At 45.3% G+C, this 22696-nt stretch overlaps 2 protein-coding genes across 2 annotated transcripts; both read left to right on the plus strand.

The window, feature by feature from the left end:
- Positions 1–8694: 8694 nt before the first annotated feature.
- On the plus strand, positions 8695–10912 carry LOC103704316 (WAT1-related protein At1g21890-like). Its single transcript, XM_039134164.1, has 7 exons — positions 8695–8936; positions 9268–9330; positions 9427–9543; positions 9625–9862; positions 9950–10111; positions 10230–10381; positions 10520–10912. The coding sequence occupies exons 1-7, from the start codon at positions 8746–8748 to the stop codon at positions 10701–10703; spliced, it is 1107 nt and encodes a 368-aa protein (XP_038990092.1). The 5' UTR covers positions 8695–8745; the 3' UTR covers positions 10704–10912.
- A 119-nt stretch (positions 10913–11031) lies between these two features.
- On the plus strand, positions 11032–22421 carry LOC103712550. Its single transcript, XM_026806713.2, has 4 exons — positions 11032–11990; positions 15097–16029; positions 21921–21997; positions 22084–22421. The coding sequence occupies exons 2-4, from the start codon at positions 15328–15330 to the stop codon at positions 22238–22240; spliced, it is 936 nt and encodes a 311-aa protein (XP_026662514.2). The 5' UTR covers positions 11032–11990; positions 15097–15327; the 3' UTR covers positions 22241–22421.
- Positions 22422–22696: the final 275 nt, after the last annotated feature.

Genomic DNA, 22696 nt, shown 5'->3' on the forward strand with positions numbered 1-22696 from the left:
TGTGTCTTAATGAGTCCATACTCAAGATTCAGTTCGATGTCATTTGCTGTTCTAAACCTGATGGTCATTTCAAAATTTTATTTGTTGAAACTTTAAATTTGTATTGTGTATTGATTTTTTAAGTTCTTTTGAAACTTGTAGTTGATTATCATCCCCTTTGCGGATTTTAGATGAAAAAGGTCAACAAATGCTCTCTAGTCAAATGGTCACAACCCCAATAACATTTAATAGCCCTAGATAGCAAGATATCTCAATGGTTCAATTCATGGAAGAACTAGTCCTTATCTTTTTTTACAAGTTTAATTATCAGATTGTCCATGTTTGTTAACTGTGATGATAGATGATATTGTATGCTGACCACAGTCTAACTGATCAACATAAAATATAAAATATAAGTTTGTCTGGACCATATTTCTTGATTAGTTCAGATCATCCTTGTGTGGGAGCCGCGCAGGATCTTGTTCCAATTTTATTCGCGAAGAAAGACAAAATATAATCAAATCTTAGCCAGCATGTGGAATTTGCACACGCGCACATTCTTACCATCTACCTTTTCTTCTCCAGCCGAGACATTCATGTTTTAGCGGGTTAAAGCAAAATAAAACATCTGCTTTCCGTACTCGAACTTTGGGTTGCAAGACTTCTAGTGGTACTCGAGCATGAGCCAGGGCCGGATTGTGCCTGGGTCTGGCGCCTAGGCCTCCATCCGAGGGTCGCACTGTTTTTATGGAAGGTTGCTTGGGTTCGGCTTCCGACAAGAGCAGTATTGAGCGAACGGGGTTTGAGGTTGCCCTCAGAGTGCGGGGCATGCAGAGCTGAGGAGTCGGTGGACCATGTACTGTTTCAGTGCATATGGGCGAGGGCGGCGTGGTGTGCGGCGGGGCTGCCATGGGATGGTTGGACCCATGGGGACCAGTTCTTACGAACTATTCGCGGGTGGTCGGGTAACCCATTGACTCGCCAAGAGGCGGTTAGAGCGACCTGCACAGTATACCAGATATGGCTGGCTAGGAATGCTCGAACCTTTGGTGAGCAGAGCAAGTCGCCAAGGCTCGTGGCGGAGAGCGCGCGGGCGCAGGCGGCAAAGTTTAGTTGTGCTGTCTCCTTAGACGGACTTTTGATAGCTCGGGATATCTGGGGCTCCCCTTCTGCCTCGGCAGCTTCTCACACGGTGTTTTTCACCTGGGAGCCCCCACCCCCAAGCTTCCTCAAAGTCAATTTTGATGGGTCCGTGCTGGATGGTGGCACGATAGGTGGAGCGGGTTTTGTTATTCGGGACCCTACCTCCAGGGTTGTGGCGGCAGGAGGCTGTCAGGTATTTGACTGTACGGTCCCTGGAGCGGAGCTGAGAGCTGCCTGGGCGGGTCTTCGACACGCTCAGCATGTGCTCTCAGCTAGATCTGTCATCTTGGAGGGTGACTCGGCTACGGTCATTAGTTGGATCCAGGGGGGTCTGAGAGCCGGTGCTGCCGACCATCCCTTGGTCCGCGATATCGGGTTGATGACGAGGGACGGAGGGGTGGTCCAGGCGAAGCATGTGTTTCGAGAAGCTAATGGGGCTGCGGATTGGGTGGCCACGTATGTGGCCAACCATGCCGGGAGCACCTTATGGGCTGGGGACGGGGAGCTGCCTCGGGAGCTCCGGAATGTCTTGTTTTCCGATTTTATTGGGTGTATCCGTACACGTGTTGTATAGATCGCCCGGTTTAGCAAAAAAAAAAAAAAAAAAAAAAAAGATGAGCAAAATGAGTGGTGGTCATTAGATTGACAGTTCGGTATTTTATTTTTTTAACTTGAGTGGATGTATTTATATTAGACATGTATATTAATCCGTCCGTCTTATCAAAAAAAAATGGCCACATATATATTATAAATCTAGTTTGAGCAATTGTTAAGTTTAATTGGCCTATACTTTGTCTAATTGCCTAAGCTATCTAGTTAGTCCACCTTACATATGGCTCACTACTAACTCTTTATCTTCTTTATTATAATTTCCATGGTACTGATATGAAGTCTCAGACTCTCAGAGCCTGGATTAGTGGAGTTTGGATTCCAATCAGAGCTATCAGACCAAGCGGTGGACGAAATGGTTCATGACGTTCGCAGATAGAGAGAGAGAGAGAGATGGATTGCAGAATTGAATATTTGTTTTATGTTTATTCTAAACCGCTTTGCTGCACGCATGTTTGTATCATTTTGCATTGACATGTGATATCATTTATTTTCCATTGCGTAATAGATAAAGTGCTATCTACGTTGGTTTTACTTTCATGACCAATTTTACCTCTCTACAAAGTTCTTTTATTTTTTTCCAGAGTGTCCAATTAAAGTATTCGTATAATATTTATAAATGATCAGGTGCATGCAAACAAAGAGATATGGTGGGATTATAAAATCTGCATCATACGTACCTTTCCAAAAGTGATTCACCAATTTTTAATTACTTCAAGGTGAGAGAGTTAGAAATCAAAAGTCAAATATTTGAACAATGTATTTTAACACAACATGAAGGAGACAACATCATCAATGAATTCATTATTTGAATCGTTCCGTTCTTTCGCAGACTAATCCTCAAATGAATATTTTGTCCTTATATTTTCATAAAAAACAAAACAAAACATTTTATCTGTATATATAATATAAGAAAAGCCCCCAAAAAATATGAATGGACTACCCAAGGGCCTTTGTAAATGGGAATATTTTGTGCTTAATTTGGAGCGAATGGAGTTCGAGAATCTTAATAATTGGAATTATAATGAATCAAAATTTAACCCACAATTGGACAGAACTATTCCAACCAATCCGATCCACCCCGACCTGGCAGCTGAATATTTCTTTTCTAATTTATCTGTATTATTATTGTATTTATGGGACATTTATATTCTAGAAAACGTCAAGGTGTTATGCGTCTGTTTCTGTCGGTTTCTTTTAGCAAGCTATCGTTCTTCTAGGGTTGTAAATCTGAGCATTGTCATGAAAATACCTCAATGGGCAGCTCTTCCATTTCCAAGGATGGCTTTGGTTTGATTTGCTTAATTTTCTTTTCTGTGATAATTCATGTGAATATAGTGAGAATGTCTTTGCAGTTGCAAACTTGCGCTTTCTCGTATGCATTATCTCTCATCTGAAACTATATAGCTTTTTTTTCCCCCTTGTTGCACAAATGCTTGCTCTCTCAAAAAGGATTTTGCACTAATAAATTTTTATTATTATTATTATTTAAAAAAAAGCCTATTCCGGTGAGTTTGCCTTAAGCCTCCAAATTTATTGAGCCGCCCCTAGCCTCAGATTCTTCTTCTAAATTCCAAGATCAATGAACAAAATAATTCTAGTCATGTATTTTGTGTACAATGTTAGCATGGTAGCGAAATTATTGATTGCCTTTCAAATAGTTATGATATTGTAGTGAATATATATGGGCTAATTATCCTGAAAAAAATGAACCTTTGAGCTGGACTGCATGACCCCCCTTTCAAGTACTTACCAGTGATTGTTGGTCTCCTGCAGGATGCTGATAAGCAAAGCAAATGTAAACGATCATCTGCAGGACTCTCAGGCCCTCTCCGCACTAAATTCTGGGAACCCAAAACCTATGAATACCTTGCTTCCCATCTCTAAACAGCAAGATCCCTTCAAAGTAGCCTCATCCCGAGGAGACTTCGCACACATTACCACCGAAATCATTCTCAATCCTTCAAGAAGTTCCACACACAACTTCAGCTTTGTACCCACTCCAAAACTCAGTGAGCAACGACCCCAATCCCATCCTCTTCGGCATTTCGTGGATGACTGGCCTAAAAACCAGTCCGACTGCTCAACCATCATGTGGCCAGATGTTGAGGAAATGCAATCTGACAGAGCCCAACTCTCCATTTCAATGCCTATGGCTTCCTCAGGCTTCTCGTCGTCATCCTCTTCTCCTAACCAGGAAAAGCTTACGCTTTCACCCCTTAAGTTATCCCGGGATTTCGATCCCATTCATATGGGTCTAGGAATAGGAGGTGTTCTGAATGAGGTGACCCAGCGACAGGCAAGTTGGACACCTATCTCCTGGGAGGCCTCCATGGCTGGACCTCTTGGGGAGGCCTTGACCAATGCATCTAGCACTCCAAAGTACCAAAGCAAGAATGCATCTAGCACTCCGAAGTACCAAAGCAAGAACTGCTCGACTTCGTCTCTAAACCTCTTGACAGATGGCTGGGATTCGAGTCCTCAGCTAGAGTCATCGCCAACAGGTGTCCTGCAGAAGACCAACTTTGGCTCGCTGTCTAGCAGCACTGGGAGCAGCCCCAGGTCAGGGAGTCACAAGGCTCACGACAGCACTGGCAGCTTGTGTGATGACCTCCTTGGCTCAAACCTTGTAGATCCCCCAAACATCTCCTCACTGTAGGCTTCTGACCGAGAAACAAGTAGTACAAGAAGACAGGAACAAGAAGGAACTACTCAAAAGAGGACAGAGAAGGCTTAGGAAAAGGAAATGCAGCAGGGATTGTGGAATGTAGGTTTTGGTTTTAAGTTTGCAACTCAAGAACGCGAACCTTTTGGTTTTTGAGTTTGTTAATTTTATCCATCCTGTTCTTTATTTGTTCTTTCATCTTTTTGTTCCGTTTTACTCTGCCCTGTCCACGTACTTTTATGCATGGTTTGTGAAAAATCAGTGTAGTTGTGCTGGGAAATGCCTTTGTGGCTTGTGCTTGTTCGCAGCTGTGTATGAGTGGAGGTGTTAAATTTCGCAGGATCAGGCTTCAACATGACATCTTGTTTATTTCGTTGTGCTCAAATAACCTTACATGGGGAAACTGTTGGAAATTCTCTCTCTTAATTTGATATTGGTATTCTTTTTTGATTATTTAATAAATAGCTTTTTGTGCACAGAGCAAATAAAATAAATTAAGTTATAGATATCGGGCATCTTATGGAAGGCATTCTCTTTATAATGGAACTCGTTCTATCTAGATGCAAACAATTGATGGTTCTTTACTTTCTACATACAACTAATCGCTTTGTGTTCTTTTTGAAGTCTATTCTAGCAAAGAAGAATTAAGGTTGAACCCAAACCAGTCAAATCCAAATGCGATAAAAATCAGCAAAATAGATTGAAGAAAATTCCATCCAATCCTTGTTTATATGGATTCAATCCTCCCTTCTCGAATGCTCAAGAGACGTAGTTGAGTTCATTCATTTAGTACTCAATTTGCTTGTTCTCTATTTATAAATATGAAAAGATGAGTGTAAATAGATGTAATTTTTTATTGGATGCATCTCTTCACCCCACAATGTATCCAATCATAAAGAGTTGTATCCTTTAGAATTATCATTAGATCTAATGCATTGGATCATGTTGATCTAGATGCATCTTTTTGTGCGAATGTTGCATGATATCTTGTAAAGAGAAAGCGTCTCATAATGTAGATAAAAGTTAAATTTTATTTTCTCAAGAGATCAAGTTATTTAGGTATCTAAGATAAAAATTGATGTTCAAAGTAGGTTTTTGTTGAGTTTTACATTCAATATGGGTTATTCTTAAAATGTTAAAATTTTGAATTATTTAATTAATGAATCAACATGCAAAGCATCCAAACATGTATACAAGAGAGAGAATATTTTCCACTAAAAGTCATGCTATGATGATTTCACATTTATTAGATAAGTTCAACCGATAAAAAGTATCATGACCAAAGGTATGACCGTAATGGTAAATCTTTATTTCATCCGACAATACAAGTAGTTAGCCTTCTTTATTTCAAAGACTGATGATGCTTCATTCCAAGTTTAACATCATGATCACTGGTAGATGCACCTTCCATTTGTTGCAACATATATATATAACATTTCTCAGCACGTACTTCTCAAAAATTAAAACATCAGTAACTAGAACATATGACGTTCCCAAAGAACAGGATGTGGACTTTGCATGTAAATCAATACATAAAGATGTTAGTTTGTAACTTATAAGGATTTGTTAGGGTTAACATGGCATCACCACCAAATTTACAATAGGGTTCTGGAGACCTATATGTGAGCCATACAGTGAAGGTTGAACAACACAGAAGGATGATCCTTAATAGTGTTTGGCTCAAAACACGCATAGAAAATCTACATCCCTTTATAAATTGCTCGCCGGAGCTACAGTGTTCACCGTGCACCATGTCCTCACCTACAAGAATAAATGCTAGCATCTTAAAAAAAAAACAAAAACTACAACGAATATTAAAATGTTGGTTTTATTGGAGCTACGTACATTGTTAAGCATGTTGTTAAATAGTGCGAGGATTGATTTCTTTAGAAGTTTCCCATTAAATAAAAAAAGAAAATAATTTTTTTTTCATGGATGAAATGTGTCCAAGTGTTTTCTTTTTTTTTTTTTTTTGAAAAATGACATTTTAAATTAGTACATCCAGCCAAGTTATAAGAAAGTAAAGAGTACAAGGGAGGGGGAATGTCTGCTGCAGATGTCCAAAAAAACTCCCCAGAATGCCGAGCCATAAAGGAGGCAATCCAGTCTGTAGCCCTGTTTGCCTCCCAGAACAAATGTGCAATCTGAGGATCGCACATCTCCTAAACCAACCCCTTGATATCCCGGATGAGTGGGTGACCGTCCCCATACTTGTCCACACCCCGAATCCAATTAAGCACCAAGGAAGAATCCCCCTCTAAATGCACTCGCTCAGCACGAAGAACCTACCTCGCATAAGATAAACTCTCCCAGGCCGCCCGAAGCTCCGTCCCAACAACTATAAGGCCTGGCGTACGACGCCCACCTGCTACGACCAACCTGCCCAGATAGTCTCTGATCACGAAACCAACACCTCCTGATTCACCATCTGCCGACACACTACCATCGAAGTTCACTTTGAGATAACCAAGGGATGAGAGCACCCAAAAGGCAAACGCGAACCTAGGCGCTGTGACAGCGGTAGGAGTGCCCCAGATGTCCCTAGTCATCCTAGAGGAAAACGTGACAGTAGCAGCGGAGACATCCCCCGCATGCAGCATGGCTCTATCTGCCACCAACCTCGGTGAGGACCTCCTGCCCTCGAAAATACCGGCGTTCCTGTCTAGCCAAATATAGTGTGCCATGTATGCTCTGTGGATCTCCTCAACAGCCGAACTGGGACTCCGCACGAAAGCTCTCAGCAGCTGAATCAAATCCTGCGCAGGCTCCACCGAGTGGAGAAGTAGCGCAAGAACCCACCTCCATATTTCAGTGGCGCTGGGACACTGCAAAAGAACATGGTCACTGGTCTCCTCAATATCCATATGCAGCTCACAATACTGCGTAACTCGCACACTTCGCCTGGCAAGCAAGCTCCTGGTCGGTTGGCACCCCTATGCTACCTTTCAGATAAAGAGCGCCACTCGCGGGTGAATCCGCATCCTCCAAATCCAGCCTCCATCAATCTGCCTAACTAGCTCCCTGCTGATCAGTGTGTAGAGATCCCTGGCCCGCACTCGTGACCGCCTTGATGGCAACCATACTAATCTGTCTGACTCCTCTCGGGCAGAAATCGGTAGAGCCAATATCCTCTGCCAGCTGCTCGCCAAACCGACCACCCCGTCCCTCCACCGACCTCCATCTGGGTCCAACAAGTCACTGACCCTGCATCCTGCCAACCTTGCCGAGTCCACCAGGGTCGGCAAGCGACTGATCAGCTGCTCTATCACCTAGCTATCCTCCAAAACATTAATGGATCGCCCATCCCCAATAGCCCATCTAATCTCTGGAATCACCAAAGCTGCTCTGGCACACATCTCCCTCCAGACCGGTGAATGGCGACGGCCAGCTCGTGCCCTGGGCAACAAAGCTCCATGCTTGGCCCTCATCAGCGAGGACCACATACAATCAGGCTCCAACACAAATCTAGCTGCATGACGTGCCGCTAAGGCCTCCCGTCTGGCCAACAATGACTGCACCCCCAAACCTCCTAACCTGGTTGACTGACACACCACCTCTCATGCCATCAGATGAACACCACCTCTACTATTCCTCCTCCCCCAAATAAAGTTTCTAAAGAGCTGCTCAAGAGTCCTCAAAAGCGACACTGGAATGAAGGAGTTGGCTAATAAATAGATGGGGATAGAAGTAAGCACTGACCGGACCATCGTAATCCTATTCATCATAGATAGTGAATGGACATGCCAACCCTCCAAAAGTGCACAAACAAAGAGGAGGCAGGAGATTTGCTTGCTGAGAGGGATCCAAGGTGTATGCCACTTAATTTTTAGATGTAAATATCATTGACCTGCCCATTATAGTTGGGGGCAAAGTTTGCAAGGTAGACCCGAAAATCGCGCGAGAATGCACCAAACATTCATGCGTACATGCACTTAGGCATTGTTTAAAAGTTTGTGCGCGTACTTTTGTGCAAGCCACCATCACATATCACCTCCACAATATCCATCTTAAAGGTGGTAAAAAATGTATGTGGCCTGTCACGCAGTTGAAATCCAAACATGAAGCGCCACTCACCAAAGCCCAGCATCAGCAAGCACTAATCCCAGTTTTCATTAGGTAGGCCTTTCATCCCCGCACGCCTCACCTCACCTCCAATAGAGAGAATTTTAAACCCCAAAAAGAAGATAATATCTCCGTACGTGTTTGTAGTCCAGGAGTCACTGCTGCTTCGGCTTTTCTCTATTTAAATCCCGACAATCCTTTCCGTCCTCTTACATTCTTGTGGGGTTGGCAAGAGAGGGAGGAGAGGGGGAGTTGGCAGGAGAGTTGAAACAGATATTGTGATCAGTATGGCATTTGGTGAGGTGGTGAGCAAGGTCAAGCCATATTTGGCTATGGTGTTCTTGCAGTTTGGGTATGCTGGGATGTTTGTCATCTCAGTGGCGTCGCTCAAGCACGGCATGAATCACTATGTGCTTGTGGTGTATCGGAATGCCGTCGCCGTGGCTGTCGTCGCTCCTTTTGCCCTGTGGTTTGAGAGGTCTCTCTATCTCTCTCTTTCTCACGCGCACGCTAAATACATGCTTGCACGAGTTCTCACAAATGCAAATAGAAAATATAAAATTTTAATTTCGGTGATAGACTAAAAGAGAGAAGAAGCCAATTATTTCCTTGTTTGGCAATCTCTCAAGTGGAGGAGAGATTTTGAAGACATAAACGGCTAGTTCTGTCTTCCTATTCCAATTTTGCCCATATCAACATTGAGAATTGATCACATAGACCTAGATAGCATGATAAATTCTTTTATTCTCTATTTAGGAGCTAATCAAATAAAAACATTATTATGTCTCTTTCTTCTCTCTCCCCAACAGGAAAGTGAGACCCAAGATGACCCTCTCCATCTTCCTCAAAACAATGGCGCTGGCACTTCTTGAGTACGGATCTACCTCTACCTTGATCTCAGTTAATTAAATATGCACTTATTTTTCATCTCTCACTCCGCTAGACACTACTGTTATCTTCCATGCCAGGCCTGTGCTTGACCAGAACTTCTACTACGTGGGGGCCAACTTAACCTCCGCAAGCTTCGCTTCCGCATTGTTTAACATCCTCCCTGCAATCACCTTCCTACTGGCCATTGTTCTAAGGTAAAGAATAGTTCAAGACTAGCTAGTTATCTAAAATAAGTTATATCCTTTACCGATTATAGTACTTTGCTGCATGATTAGGATTGAGAACATGAATCTAAGGCGACGACGTAGCCAAGCAAAGCTTGTGGGAACTATCGTTACGGTGGCAGGCGCTTTGCTCATGATATTATACAAAGGTCCATCGTTAGATTTTGTATGGTCCAAAGGGCGAAGCCATCATAATACTGCGGTCAGTCAGAACGGCAGCAACTCGCTCAAGGGTACCCTCATGCTGCTGGGTGGTTGCTTCTGTTGGTCTAGTTTCTTCATCCTACAAGTAATACATAGAATTTCACAACTGAAAATTTAGCAACATGGCTACGGTAGATCAATGCTAATTAGTTTCAAACTTGTTTTGGTGCAGTCGAATACACTAGAGTCATACCCTGCCGCGCTCACCTTAACCACCTTGATATGCCTCATGGGAACACTGATGAGTAGCCTGGTTGCTCTTGTGGCGGAACGGGGCAGTGCCAAGCCTTGGATCATCGGTTGGGACACACGACTCCTCGCTGTTGTTTATTCTGTAAGATGATTGCTATCTTGTCTTTCATCTTAATAAGCACGTACTACTGAGCTAAGAAATCCTTGAATGCAAGTTGGCTAATTATACGTTAGAACTTTTTTAATCTCTCTTTTGACAGGGGGTGCTTTGCTCTGGTGTCGCATATTACGTGCAAGGTAAAGTGATGAAAGAGAGAGGGCCAGTCTTTGTCACTGCTTTCAACCCTCTTTGCATGATTGTAACAGCTGTCTTGGGCTCTATCGTTCTAGCAGAGGAGATCACTCTGGGAAGGTGGGTACAAACATGCACGGAAACCACAGCTATATTTTTCTTTAGTTCGTCGCATCACCACGGAAAAAACGCAAAGAAAAATTGCAAAAGAAAAAGTAGAACAGACGCTAACGTCCTTCTTCCTTTGGATACTTGCAGTGTTATTGGTGCAGCTGTCATAGTTATTGGCCTCTACTCCCTTATATGGGGCAAGAGCAAGGATCACTTGAACCAGCCCTCCGAGGGCAGTGAGAAGAAAGGAGAGTTCGAGTTGCCAACGGCTATTGCCGACGCTGGAAAATCTGGTCGTAACAACCAGGCCACTACTGTGGAGATTCCTTGAGCAGTGAACCAAGCCTTTCTCGGAAAATAGCATGCTTGCATATATGCGTGGTTGTCTCTCTCCCTCTGTTTTTTTTTTTTTTGATTGAAATAAGTGTTTCATGCAACTTGAGGTTATGGAACTTTGTGATGGATTTTAGCGTGAGCATAATTATAGTGCATCTTGGGTAATAAATTGTAAATGGCAGGATGCCACCATACACCTGGTAATATATTGGTTGCCAAATATGCTTGACTTGATGCCAAAATTCTCCACAGAAGGCCAAAAAAAAAAAAATAGTTTAACATTTGATCTGCAATTACATATTTGATAAAGAATTTTCTTATTAATATTGTATATTTTGTCTACAAAGTGATTGTGTTCTTCCACGCACAATCTCTTCTTCCATGTTCAACTGGGAGCTAAGTTTTAAGAGACATTCCGATCTAAAAGCTTTCTGCTAAAGCGATCTAAATGGAGAATTCTATCAATTTTATGTAAATACAATCCAAAACTAGAAGGGTGTGAACGATTATTCGTTCCAAAACTAGAGGTTATAATAATCCTATTGAATCATTAAAAAATGATAGATCGAGAGAAGATGCTAATGTAAGAAAATATAAAATATATAAATATACTTATCATATTCTATCAGTTTGAGTTTTTGGGACAAGTAGTGACTTCAACATGCAAATGCTTAACAATTAACTCAGTTTAACTTTTTCCAATCGGTGATAAATCGAGCTAGATTACCGGTTCGATAAAATAATCAGATTCAGATCATTATTTTTTATTTATTTAATAAATAAGTTAGATTTAGATTATAAATTTTTAATCTATCATATATAGGATGTAATAAGTATTTTAACCGATCCAATCCGGTTGTCATCTCTGCTCTTGTTCTTAGGATTTCCAATTTATTCTGGTTTGGGTCAAGCGCACAGGACCCTTTGGAATTCTTCGGGTCCACAGGCGCCGAAGCCTGCGTCAGTCCGCCGAGAACCGGTGGCCACACCCCGGTGACCGGAGGCAGAAAGGTCTACGGCTCGACCGGTCGCCGCCGAACCCTTGCTCTCGGGAATCGAATAGGAGCTGCGCCCACCGCGGCGCGGCTGCTGTGCTCTGTGCTTCTCCTCATCTCCCTGCTGCCGCCCGGCGCGACGGCGTTGTGCTTGAACCTGCCCGGCGTGTCGGAGGAGATCCAGCCCAACGTCGTCGTGCTCGCTGACTACGCTGTCACTAAGGCTAGAGATCAAGTGGAGAAGGATTTCTAAAGGATGCACGGAAATAATTTTCAGAAAAGCCTAGGTGAGGGCTAGAGTTTTTTTGGATTGAGATGTTGATCTGACCTCATAATACTTGTTTAAATGTTGATAACGCAAATTCCTGTTACAATAGGGAGCTCATATGCTCTGAATGCATAATATCAATTATCCTAACCTTTGACTTTTAGTATAATATGGTTTGATGATTTCTTGTCAAACAAATTCCAACTTGAGTTCTAATGTCATTTGTAATAAAATCCAACAAATTCCAGAATCCGTTGTTTCTTCTTAGGTTAAAGATCTATCATCCTGGCTGCACTCACACCCGTTGTGTGTGAGCCACCGTTGTACCCAAAAAAAAAAAAAATCTATCATCCTGCCTGAGTTTCCCTAGAAACCAATCTTGTCAATCTGTTAGGGAAACTTGGTCATAGCATCCAAAAGCCTCATCATCATGCATCTCACTGCAATGGTAATTGCAGCTACAGAAGCAACAGCCGTAGTTGAAGGTGGTGTCTGTGTCATTAACTCCAAGCTATCTAAAAAAAAAGAAATTAAGGGAGAGAACAAAGAAAAACACATTAGTCTTTGTTGTTGACTATCATATTCACTGTTAGCTGCTGCCACTGCCAGACACCACTGTCGGTAGTCTGTCCACACAATCACTTTTCCTCTTCTTCTGTTCCTGTCATCTTGCGCAAAGCTTAGTGTAGTAGTTTCAGCCCCAAATCGCTCTAGCAGCTTCTTTAGAGGCCGATTTTTAAAACCCAAAGACCCCAACTTGTGGTCTTAATGACCAACTGTCATCTGTTTGTATGATCTATTTTCTGGTTGCTACTTCGGACTCTGGGAATTTTTTTTTTTGTTGTTGTGTGTGTGATGCAACCATCCAAATAACAAATGCTATAGTAATTCATTTTGGTAGGATTTGCATAGAGCATCATTATATTCCTAACCTTTCCTAAATTTTTTGGTAGTTTCTGCCTGTGCATCCAAGCATGCTCTCAAGGGCATTCGCATAAGATTTTTCAAGAGTTCAAGGTTTTTAGTCAGGGAGTTCTTAAAGTTTGGTTCCTGTAGGGGGGTTGTTACTGTAATTTATTTATCAAGTACTTTTTTTCTTGACAGTATTTATTTAGGGTAGTTTCTATGGCAAGAGGAAACTCAAGTGGAAAGGAGGGAGCTAACACTCTGGAAATTAAGTGAACTCAGATGGTGTGGAGGATTAAACCATTAGTTTCTCAATGCAATTCCTGACAGTATAATGGATAACCCTTTAGGAGAGGAAGTAAACTTTAAGCATTCATGTTGCCACCATGCAGTCTGCCTCTTAGTTACCAGAAGTGGGTGCAGGTGCGGGAGCAGGGATATGGAAAGATGGCCATATGGGGAAATAGTGCTTACAAAGGGGTTCTACCAACTAGGACAACCTAAATGACTTGACAAGTTTGCTTGCTTCCTTATCATATGAAAACCAATGTTGAGATTATCATGCAAATTTTAAGTGACAGATATGTGAATTCATATTATATGAATGCATGCTACTTGGTAATACTTAATATTACTCTGTTGTTTCTTGCAAGATGCTTAATAGGCTGCTTAGGTCCGTGACTCTGTTTTCTAGAAGATGAATGCAATTTCCAATAAAAAAACAATGTCAACTTGTTTGTGTTCGTCTAAGATCTTTTAATTATGGGGATTTCAGAAGGTTGTTCCCTGGTTGCATATGTTTAAACCAACTCCCGAACCATGCAGTCCTGAGGTTTCTTGGCAATCCCCAGTCTAGCCTAAGATTGTCTAGATTTGAAAACGTGTACCAATAATGAAGAGAGTTGCCATTGGGTTTCCAATTGGTAGTTATAAAAAAAAAAAAGAAATCCTTGATCCTAGCATGGAGCCATTCTGTTATGCTCCATAGTGAATCAATTTCATGTAAAATGGTTTGGGTGATGATGATGATTAACGAGCGAATTTTCATCAAGACCAGGTTACCACATTTTGATGAAATTGAAAAGAATTTCATTGGAGCTCAACCTGTCATAATAAGAAATATCTCAAGCTGATATCCTTTAGGAAGAGGTAAGTGCAATGTACGGACCCAAAACTAGTTTTTCTGCTCGTCAATCATTCATCAGACTTATGCATGTCTGCTTTGCTATTTCCCACAATCTGAAATAATCCTTCTTCACAAAATTGTTCCCACCTTATCTACCACTTAAACGAATGATTTTCAGACTGTGTTTTATTATGTATCGACTGATTATATAAGCACTTAAAAAAACCCTTAGTACCAAATTCATGTCATACTTTTGTGTACCAGCATGCTCTCACATTAGTAGTAATCAGTCTCATCACAAAGGTTGAAGAGTAAAGTGTACCCTGTATCTTATTAAATGTATCAACTAATTATATAATCTGATTTTAAACTGGTAGCGGACTTGGAATTTTATGTTGAGCAGCGTAAAACAGTAAGTTTTCATAGAGCCCAAGTATCTGGGGATGGAGCAAAGAAACCCTTAAATTAAAAAAAAAAAATCGAAAAAGAAAAACTGCTCTGCTACGGGCTTGGTACCAAAGTCAATTCATTCTCTTATGTACCAGTGTGCTCTCAGACTAGAAGTAATAAGTCTCATCGCAAAGGTTGCAGAGTAATATGAAGTTTTTGCCTTACTGAGGATGTGGGCTCCCCAGTCAAATCAGAGTTTCTTAAGATATGCGATTCTTTTTCCCCCAGCAGGTGAACATCTGGGAAACATGACTGAAAATGCATGGCAGATCATTAGGAACTCTATGAAGTACCTGAAAGTGTTAGAGAAACTAATGGAACTACTGTCTGCTAACTGTTGTGCTGTGGTTTATTTATTCTTGCTCAGGAGTTACCCACATGTTTACTGCTTGTTTAACCGCCTACTATGTTTTATATGCAAATCGAAACAGGCTTGTCCATTCTTTATTTACTTCTGAATGAGCTCCTTTGGTTTTGGTGAGACATGACAGGTCAGCTTTAACTATGGCGTGAATAAGCAAACTGCAATTGCTCAATTGTGATGGTAGATGAATGTATTTATATCTATTCAGCAGAATAGAGGGATGGTACTTTCTGGATGTGCTTGGGCTTTCTCGTTGATGGATTGAACTTTCTTTTGCAGGTGACATCATCATATGGAAACACTCTTCAAAGGGTAGGCTGGTGTCAGAGGGGGAGGAGAGAGAGAGAGAGTGACTTGGGATGCATGCCCAGGTGCGACAATCTTCGTGCGGCGGGTGGGGACTTCCTCCAAACACCTGGGGTATGTAGGCTGGCGTGGGGAGCCGAGTGGTTAGCGCGTCAATCTTCATGCAACTGGTGGCTTATTTGATCGAACACCTGGGCTACACGAATGGTGTCATCGGGACCGGTTGAATCAGGGAAGACAGAGGCGGTGGGCCAGGGTGACAAGCCGGCGCGGCCTCAACCGAAGGCGGCTAGAACCGGCCGGACGTGGGCGGAGGTGGCGAAGGGAACGGCGAGGCCGCCGATTTGGACAAATCATCAGATCTCGGAAGTGGAACTGGAGGCCCTGAAACAGCGGTTCATGGATGTGGTGGAGATACCGTCGGAGGAGGGGGAGCTGGCTAGAGCGGCGTGGAGGGACACCATGGTGATTGTGCGTAGTGCGGGCTGTCGGGTGCCAGTGGAGTGGATTTGCCGGGTGCGGGTGGTTGGGAAGCTCGATTATGACGTCGAGGAGTTCCTGATGTCGAATGAAACCTTTGCTTTCCGCTTCCGGACGGGGAGTGATCGGGAAGCTGCCATGGAGGCCGGACCATGGCTGGTGGCCAGCCAGCTACTCGCTATGGAGCGGTGGCGACCGAACTTCGTTCCGGATGACAGGCAACTCAGCCGGCTTGTTGTATGGCTTAAACTACCTAACTTGTCAATGGAGTATTGGACGAAAGGCTTGATTTGGAACATCGCAGTGAAGGCTGGCCGGCCCCTGGCACTGGACAAGATCACAGATCTCGGCCGGATGCTAGGCTTTGCACGAGTCAAAGTGGAGCTAGATGCGAGGGCGCCGATCCGATCGGGGACCTTCATCCGGGTAGGCTCTGATATGCATTGGCAAATCTTCCGCTATGAAAATCTACCGGGCTTCTGTTACAAGTGTGCTTGCCTTGGTCATGGAGAGGAAGCTTGCCCCTTTCCTCTAGATCCGGTGATGTCTGGAGCTCTGGGCGACCACTATGCTCAGCAGGCCTCGTTACTGGAGTTGAAGGAGGGGGATGTGGCGGTGAGCCGGCTTCCTTTTGGTCTGTGGCTGTCGACATCCAGAATCCGACAGTCGAGGGCGAGCAAGCCGGCGAAGAAGATGACCAAGTCAAGGGGCAAGGCATCACAAACACATCCGGCACCTGAGTCGGGGCCGAGTTCCCTCTGTGTGGCGTCGAGTTCTCTTGAGTCGCCCATGGATACCGACGGGTGGCAAAAGCCAACCAAGCTGGCTAGGCGAAGATCACCGATGAAGGGGGAGGTGGTTGGCTCGGTGGCCATGAACGGTGAGTCCACCCAACTCGGTGCGGTGACCGGATTGGCCCCGAACTCAGGTGGGGAGATGGGCTAGAAGTCGGGCCTGGAAGGGCCAGTCCACCATGCGGTCTCTGGGTCGGCCCGAGGCTAGGGCCCAAGTCCGATGAAGCGGGCCAGGAGCCCAACAAAGTCCAGTCCGTTGCTGGAGGCGGAGAAAAGCGTGCGTGGGCCGGCCCAGAACAGTGTCTTCTTCCTTCTTCGATGGCTTGGAGAGACGTCGGAGGGAGGAAAGGAGGAGACACTTTCAGAGCGCCTCCCTACCTCCGGTGAGGGCCCCAACTCGACAGAGGACGGTCGGTGATGCTGTCAGCAGTGTTGTGGGGTCTTCACCAGGTTTGCTCCCTACCCTTTCACTGGACAATGGCGGTGCCTCGTCGAGCGGAATGAAACCGTCGTGTGGGATGCTGTCGGCGTCGGCGGCAGCGGTTGAAGACGGTGGGCAGGCTCGTGCCAAGGCGCTGCTCGCTACTATTCTCCGAATGTTGGAGGTGCCACGTTGAGCGGGAAGGAGCTGTCCAGCGAGATGTTGATGTCGCCGGCGGCTGCGACTGAAGAAGGCGGGCAGGCTCGAGCTAAGGGAAGGAAGCAGGATGGAGATACGATGGTGGATTTGGGCTAGGAGAAGGAGGTCCCGTGGCTCCCTGATGGGGCTTCAGCAAGAGGACCACCTACTCTGTCTGCCACTGCATCATGCCCAGCTGGGAGGAAAGAAAAGTTGGAGGAACTGGGCAGCTCGTTCATAGTGACACGATCGCCCTTGCCAGTCAGGGCGGTGGTGATGAGGGGTGTGTTCGGTGGCTCAAGACAGGGATCACCAATTCTGGAACATGGGAGGGTGGTTGATTTGTTGAGAGCTTCAATCCAGGGAGGTGAATTGGCCCCAGGAGTGGGAAAACTTAATTCGGCACTAGGACTGGATAGCCCGAGGAGAGTCGGCACAAACTCATCCAATAACACTAAATGAAGGTGCTAGCTTGGAATTGCGGGGGGCGGCCAAACCGTTCTTTTCCTCCTCATTCAAGAGGTTAGTTCAGCTTCATAGTCCTAAAATTTGCTTTCTTTGTGAAACACGGGTGTCCGGAGATGGATTACGTCGTGTGCAGCGGCGGTTGGCATGTAATTGTGAATCTTTTACAGTGGAGTCTCGGGGTTTATCTGGAGGTATCCTGATGTTGTGGAAGCGGAGAATGGCTTCTATGGATATATTTTACAATTGCTCTCAGTAGGTGATGATGGTCATTTCAGAACCAAATGAACCCTCGTAGGTGCTATGTGGGGTTTATGCTAGCACCGAATACCGGGCAAGGAGAATACTTTGGGGCGAGTTGACTAGTTTGTTGACCCAAGGAGTACCGATCATGGTGGTGGGTGATTTTAATTGTATCTTATGCCCAGATGAGAAAAGAGGAGGAAGAGCTTACTCTGATTCGGTGGATAGAAGGAAGTTTCGGAAGTTTTTGGGGAGGAATGGGCTAGTGGACCTCGGTTTCTCTGGACCTCGTTTCACTTGGTGCAACAATCAATCTGGGCAAGCTAGAGTGTGGGAGCGGATTGACAGGGCCATTGTATCTCCGGACTAGATCCAGCATTTTCCAGCTTACCAGGTTAGTCATCTAGCTCGGATTGCTTCTGATCATTGCCCTCTCTTGATATCTACAGTGTTGGGATCTGTACATCATAGCACCTTTCGCTTCGAGAAGCTGTAGTTGTCATATCCCTAATCTTGGGATGTAGTCAGGGAGGCGTGAAGTGTGACGGTACGGGGTGATGCTATGCAGAGGGTGTCACGCAAGTTGGAGCTCACTGAACGTCGTCTTCGTCGATGGAACCAAGAGGTTGTCGGCAATCTTTTCCAGAGGTTAGAGAAGGTGGAAGCTGTGATATTGGACGCCCAGGGGTGGGAGGATCGAGGAGAGGAGCTTACGGAGGCCGATATGGCGGACCTACGGCGATCACTAGCCTTCCACCATTCCTTATTGCGCCAGCAGGAGATCTTTTGAAGATAAAAGTCCAGGATCCAGTGGGTCAAGGATGGCGACCGGAACACTAGTTTCTTTCACCGATCGACAGTCATCAGAAGGCAGAGGAATATGATCTGCTTTTTGAGGGTCAGGGTGGGCCACCGAGTGGAGGAGGATTCGGCAATTAGACAGGTATTATTTGAGTTTTTCAGGTCTAGGTAGACGGAGGATGGTGGGATATATGAGACGGGTCTGCTTTTTCGGTCGGAGATTAGAGTTGATGAGACCGAGAGTACAGCTTTGATTCGGCTAGTGTCAAAGATGGAGGTGCAGGAGCGGTTTGGAGTCTTGCAGAGGATAAGGCCCCTGGACCGGATGGTTTTCCACCATTCTTCTTTCGTAGATATTGGTGCATTATTTGGAGGGTAGTGGTGGAGGCAGTACATCTTTATTTCAGCCGAACGGGGATGACAGATGATTGGAAGGCCACCTTCATCACATTGATACCGAAGCGTCAGGATGCTTCGGAGCCGAGTCACTACTGACCCATTAGTTTGTGCACTACCTTGTACAAGGTGGTGGCGAGGATCATGGTGGGGAGAATGAAGGACCTGATGCCGAGGATCATCAGTCAGGAGCAGGAAGCCTTTGTGGGGGGAGGACTATCTCAGACAACATTTTGCTGGCTCAGGAAATGATGGGGGATCCGCAGCGAGCCTCGATGAGGCGATGTTTGATGGCAGTGAAACTGGACATGGAGCGTGCCTATGATTAGATCCGGTGGAACTTTCTACGACGGGCACTAGAGAGCTTTGGATTCCACCAGACTTGGATTGACTGGATTCTAGGATATGTGCAGGGGCCTAGCTTCTCCATTTTGGTCAACGGCACGCCATCGCCCTTCTTCCGTGCTACTATGGGACTTCGCCAGGGATGCCTCTGTCCCCGTTTTTATTTATTATTTGCTTTGATGTGCTTTTCTGTGCTTTGCATGCTGCTTGCGGGAACCGGAAGCTAGTACCTTATAGTCCAGTCTCGGGTGCAGACGACTGCCTCTTACTCGCTAGAGCGAGGACGACGGATGCCAGAGCCCTCCAGGGAGTGCTGATAGAGTATTGTGTGATGTCCAGGCAGAGGGTCAATCTACAAAAGTCAGCCATCTTTTTCAGTCCTAGCACTGAGAGGAGAGTGCGACAGGAGATCAGGACGATTCTAGGGATGCAGGAGCAGACGGGGGCCTTGGTTTACCTTGGGGTTCCCATCACAGGAAGGAGGTTATGGGTGGCAGAGTGCTCTACTTTATTGGAGAGGGTGCAGAGCAGATTAGAGGGATGGAGGGCATCATCACTTTCTATGATGGGGAGATTGATGTTGATCAGGTCAGTTCTGTGCTCCATGCCTATTTATTTGATGGCTCACACAGCGATGCCGAAGACCGTGCTGGAGGGGATTGAGCGGCTTATGCGGAGCTTTCTTTGGGGCTCCTATAGGGGGCCATGGGATACACCTGGTGGCCTGGGAGAGAGTGTGCCTGCCACTACGTGAGGGTGGGCTGGGGGAATAGTCACTTCTGGTGCGATGCGAGGCTCTCTTGGCACGGAGGGCGGTATAGTTTGTCTTGGAGCCGCACGGTCACTGGAGCCAGGTCATGATAGCCAGGTACGGCCGAGCGGGACTCGAGGGGAAGGCGACAGCTCGCCTGAGGAGATCCTTTATGTGGCAAGAGATTGGAAGGTATGTGCCTATGGCCCTGGCGCATTCGAGGTAGCCGATCGGCGACGGACAAAGCGTTGATGTGATGGAAGACCCATGGGTGGATGCACTTCCTTTGAGACTATGGCCGATGATGCTCAGTGCTGAGGCGGGGGCGGGACTTCGGGTTTCTGACCTGGTCAGGCCGGGGGAGGCGGAGTGGGATGGCGATAGGCTGGGTCAGTTGTTTGGAGAGCATCTCGTAGAGCGGGTTTGGGCGATTTCCCTTCCGGGATCCGCAGGTCCAGACGTTAGAATTTGGAGCACTACCTGTCGAGCCAGTGTTGGGATTGGCGAGGTTTTCCGGGTTCTTCAGCCGGGTTCATAGCCGGGCCTAGGCTGTGGTTGGGTGTGGAGGTTTGGGCTACACCAGAGGGTTGCTCTCTTCCTCTGGAAGGTGGCTTGGGAACATTTACCGACATGCTCAGTGTTGAGTAGACGAGGTATGAGCCTTTCCCCCTTATGTCCGAATTGTGGGGTAGCCGAGTCGGTGGATCATGTACTATTCCAATGTGTGTGGGCAAAAGGTGTCTGGAGTATGATTGGGATCCTGGGGGACACCTGGAGTGGGAGGGATACTTTTCTGGAGGAGATTCGGCATTGGGCTAGTGTTCCTCAGATGTGGAGATTGGCTATTAGGGCGTCTTGTACAGCGTATCAGATATGGCTGGCCAGAAACGCCCGGGTGTTTGGTGAGCATCGACTGTCCTTGTGGTTTGTGATAGAACGGGCTTGTGCTCAGGCTGCAGAGATTATCCATGTAGAGTCAGCTCATAGACTTTTGACAACTCGGGACATCTGGGGCTCTCACATTGCTTCGGCAGTTCCACATAGAGTATTCTTTACCTAGAAGCCCCCACCCTCGAGCTTCCTCAAGCTCAATTTTGATGGCTTTGTCCTAGATGGTGGCAGGAGGGGAGGGGCCGGATTCGTTATTAGGAGCCCAAGTTCTGATGCGGTGGCAGCAAGGGACTGTCAGATTTTTGATACTTCGGTTCTAGGGGTAGAGTTACGAGCGGCCTAGGTGGGCCTGTCCTACGCACGGCGGGTGCTCCGAGCAAGCTCAGTTTTTCTAAAGGGTGACTCGGCCACGGTGATTAGCTGGATCCGTAGGGGGCCGAGTAGTCATGGAGGTGCTCATCCCTTTCTTCGCGACATTTGGATGATTGTGAGGGAGGGTGTTAGATTACAGGCTATGCATGTATATCGTGAGGCCAATGGGGTGGCCGACTGGGTGGCAGCGTACGTAGCGTGCCACTCAGGAGGCACTCTATGGGCTGGGGAGAGAGAGATGCCCGGAGCACTTCGGGACCTTTTGTATTCTGATTCTATAGGGTGTATTCGTATCCGTGATGTATGAAATGCCCGCTTTAGCAAAAAAAAAACACTCTTCATCACCAAGAAAATGCTACTGTAGGTCAGTTTGCATTCACAACCACAGAGGCTGGCAAATACCTAGCATGTTTCTGGATAGATAGATAGCGGTGATAAAGGTGTAGGTGCTAGTGTTAGCCTCGACTGGAAGATTGGTATTGCAGCAAAGGACTGGGATTCAGTTGCTAGGAAACAAAAAATTGAGGTGAACTCTTGAAACTACAAAATCAACTGCTCCGGCCAGAATGCGGCACTTTCATTACAATTGTTATGTATCCTTCTTGTGACTATATATGATTTGTGGGTTTGATAAATTTAGGGTGTCGAGCTTGAGCTAAGGAAATTAGAAGCTGCTGTGGAGGCAATACATGAGAACCTGTTATATCTTAAGGCCAGGTAAACTGACCCTGGCTGGCAATCCATCTGCTTTGTTAAGAATGGAATAGCTTATGCCTGAGTGTTCCTTTGTTTTGTGGATGCAGGGAAGCAGAAATGAGAGAAGTGAGTGAGAGAACAAATGCTAGGGTTGCATGGTTCGGTATTATGTCCCTTGATGTTTGCATCGTTGTCCCTGCTTTGCAGTTGTGGCATCTGAAGAGGTTCTTCCAAAAGAAGAAACTTATTAAGATCAGCACCTGATTTATGTATTCTACTGTGCAGCATTACTTTCAGAAATGAGAGGGATTGAGAAGAAAGTTGTCAATTTTTATGTTACAAGCTTTTCATATACAGGATTGGAACATCATTTTGCATCATTTTTTTCTGATACATATGTTAACCATCATTTTTAGTGGCATGCTTTGAAGATTAGTCTATAAAACTTTCTTGCTGAGTATTTGGGTTTTGGCACTGACAAACTAATCTTACCCTACCAAATGACCCTGAAGGAAATTGATCTATGCATGAGGACAAACCTGGCAGGCCCCACTTCCTTTCCAAGCTATCTTTCTTGCCTATAAGTAGGGCAAAGGAAGGAAAGAATGTGGGGGTATTCAAGTTAGAGCTATATGAATTGTCGTTTTCACCAAAAAAAAAAAAAAAAAAGAAAAAGAAAGAATACGGGGTCATCTAGAGAGAGAAGCAAGAAGAAGAAGA

This window comes from Phoenix dactylifera, chromosome 15 (assembly GCF_009389715.1).
Source record: "Phoenix dactylifera cultivar Barhee BC4 chromosome 15, palm_55x_up_171113_PBpolish2nd_filt_p, whole genome shotgun sequence".
Classification (NCBI taxonomy): Eukaryota; Viridiplantae; Streptophyta; class Magnoliopsida; order Arecales; family Arecaceae; genus Phoenix; species Phoenix dactylifera.

Bases quoted from the DNA above. Each gene is read 5' to 3' on its own strand.
- LOC103704316 (XM_039134164.1), top strand. From the start codon at position 8,746: ATGGCATTTGGTGAGGTGGTGAGCAAGGTCAAGCCATATTTGGCTATG. The intron at 9,331-9,426 runs GTACGGATCTAC...CTTCCATGCCAG, and splicing joins ATGGCGCTGGCACTTCTTGA to GCCTGTGCTTGACCAGAACT. The intron at 9,863-9,949 runs GTAATACATAGA...GTTTTGGTGCAG, and splicing joins CTAGTTTCTTCATCCTACAA to TCGAATACACTAGAGTCATA.
- LOC103712550 (XM_026806713.2), top strand. From the start codon at position 15,328: ATGGTGTCATCGGGACCGGTTGAATCAGGGAAGACAGAGGCGGTGGGC. The intron at 16,030-21,920 runs GTAGGCTCTGAT...TGATAAATTTAG, and splicing joins GATCGGGGACCTTCATCCGG to GGTGTCGAGCTTGAGCTAAG. The intron at 21,998-22,083 runs GTAAACTGACCC...TTGTGGATGCAG, and splicing joins CTGTTATATCTTAAGGCCAG to GGAAGCAGAAATGAGAGAAG.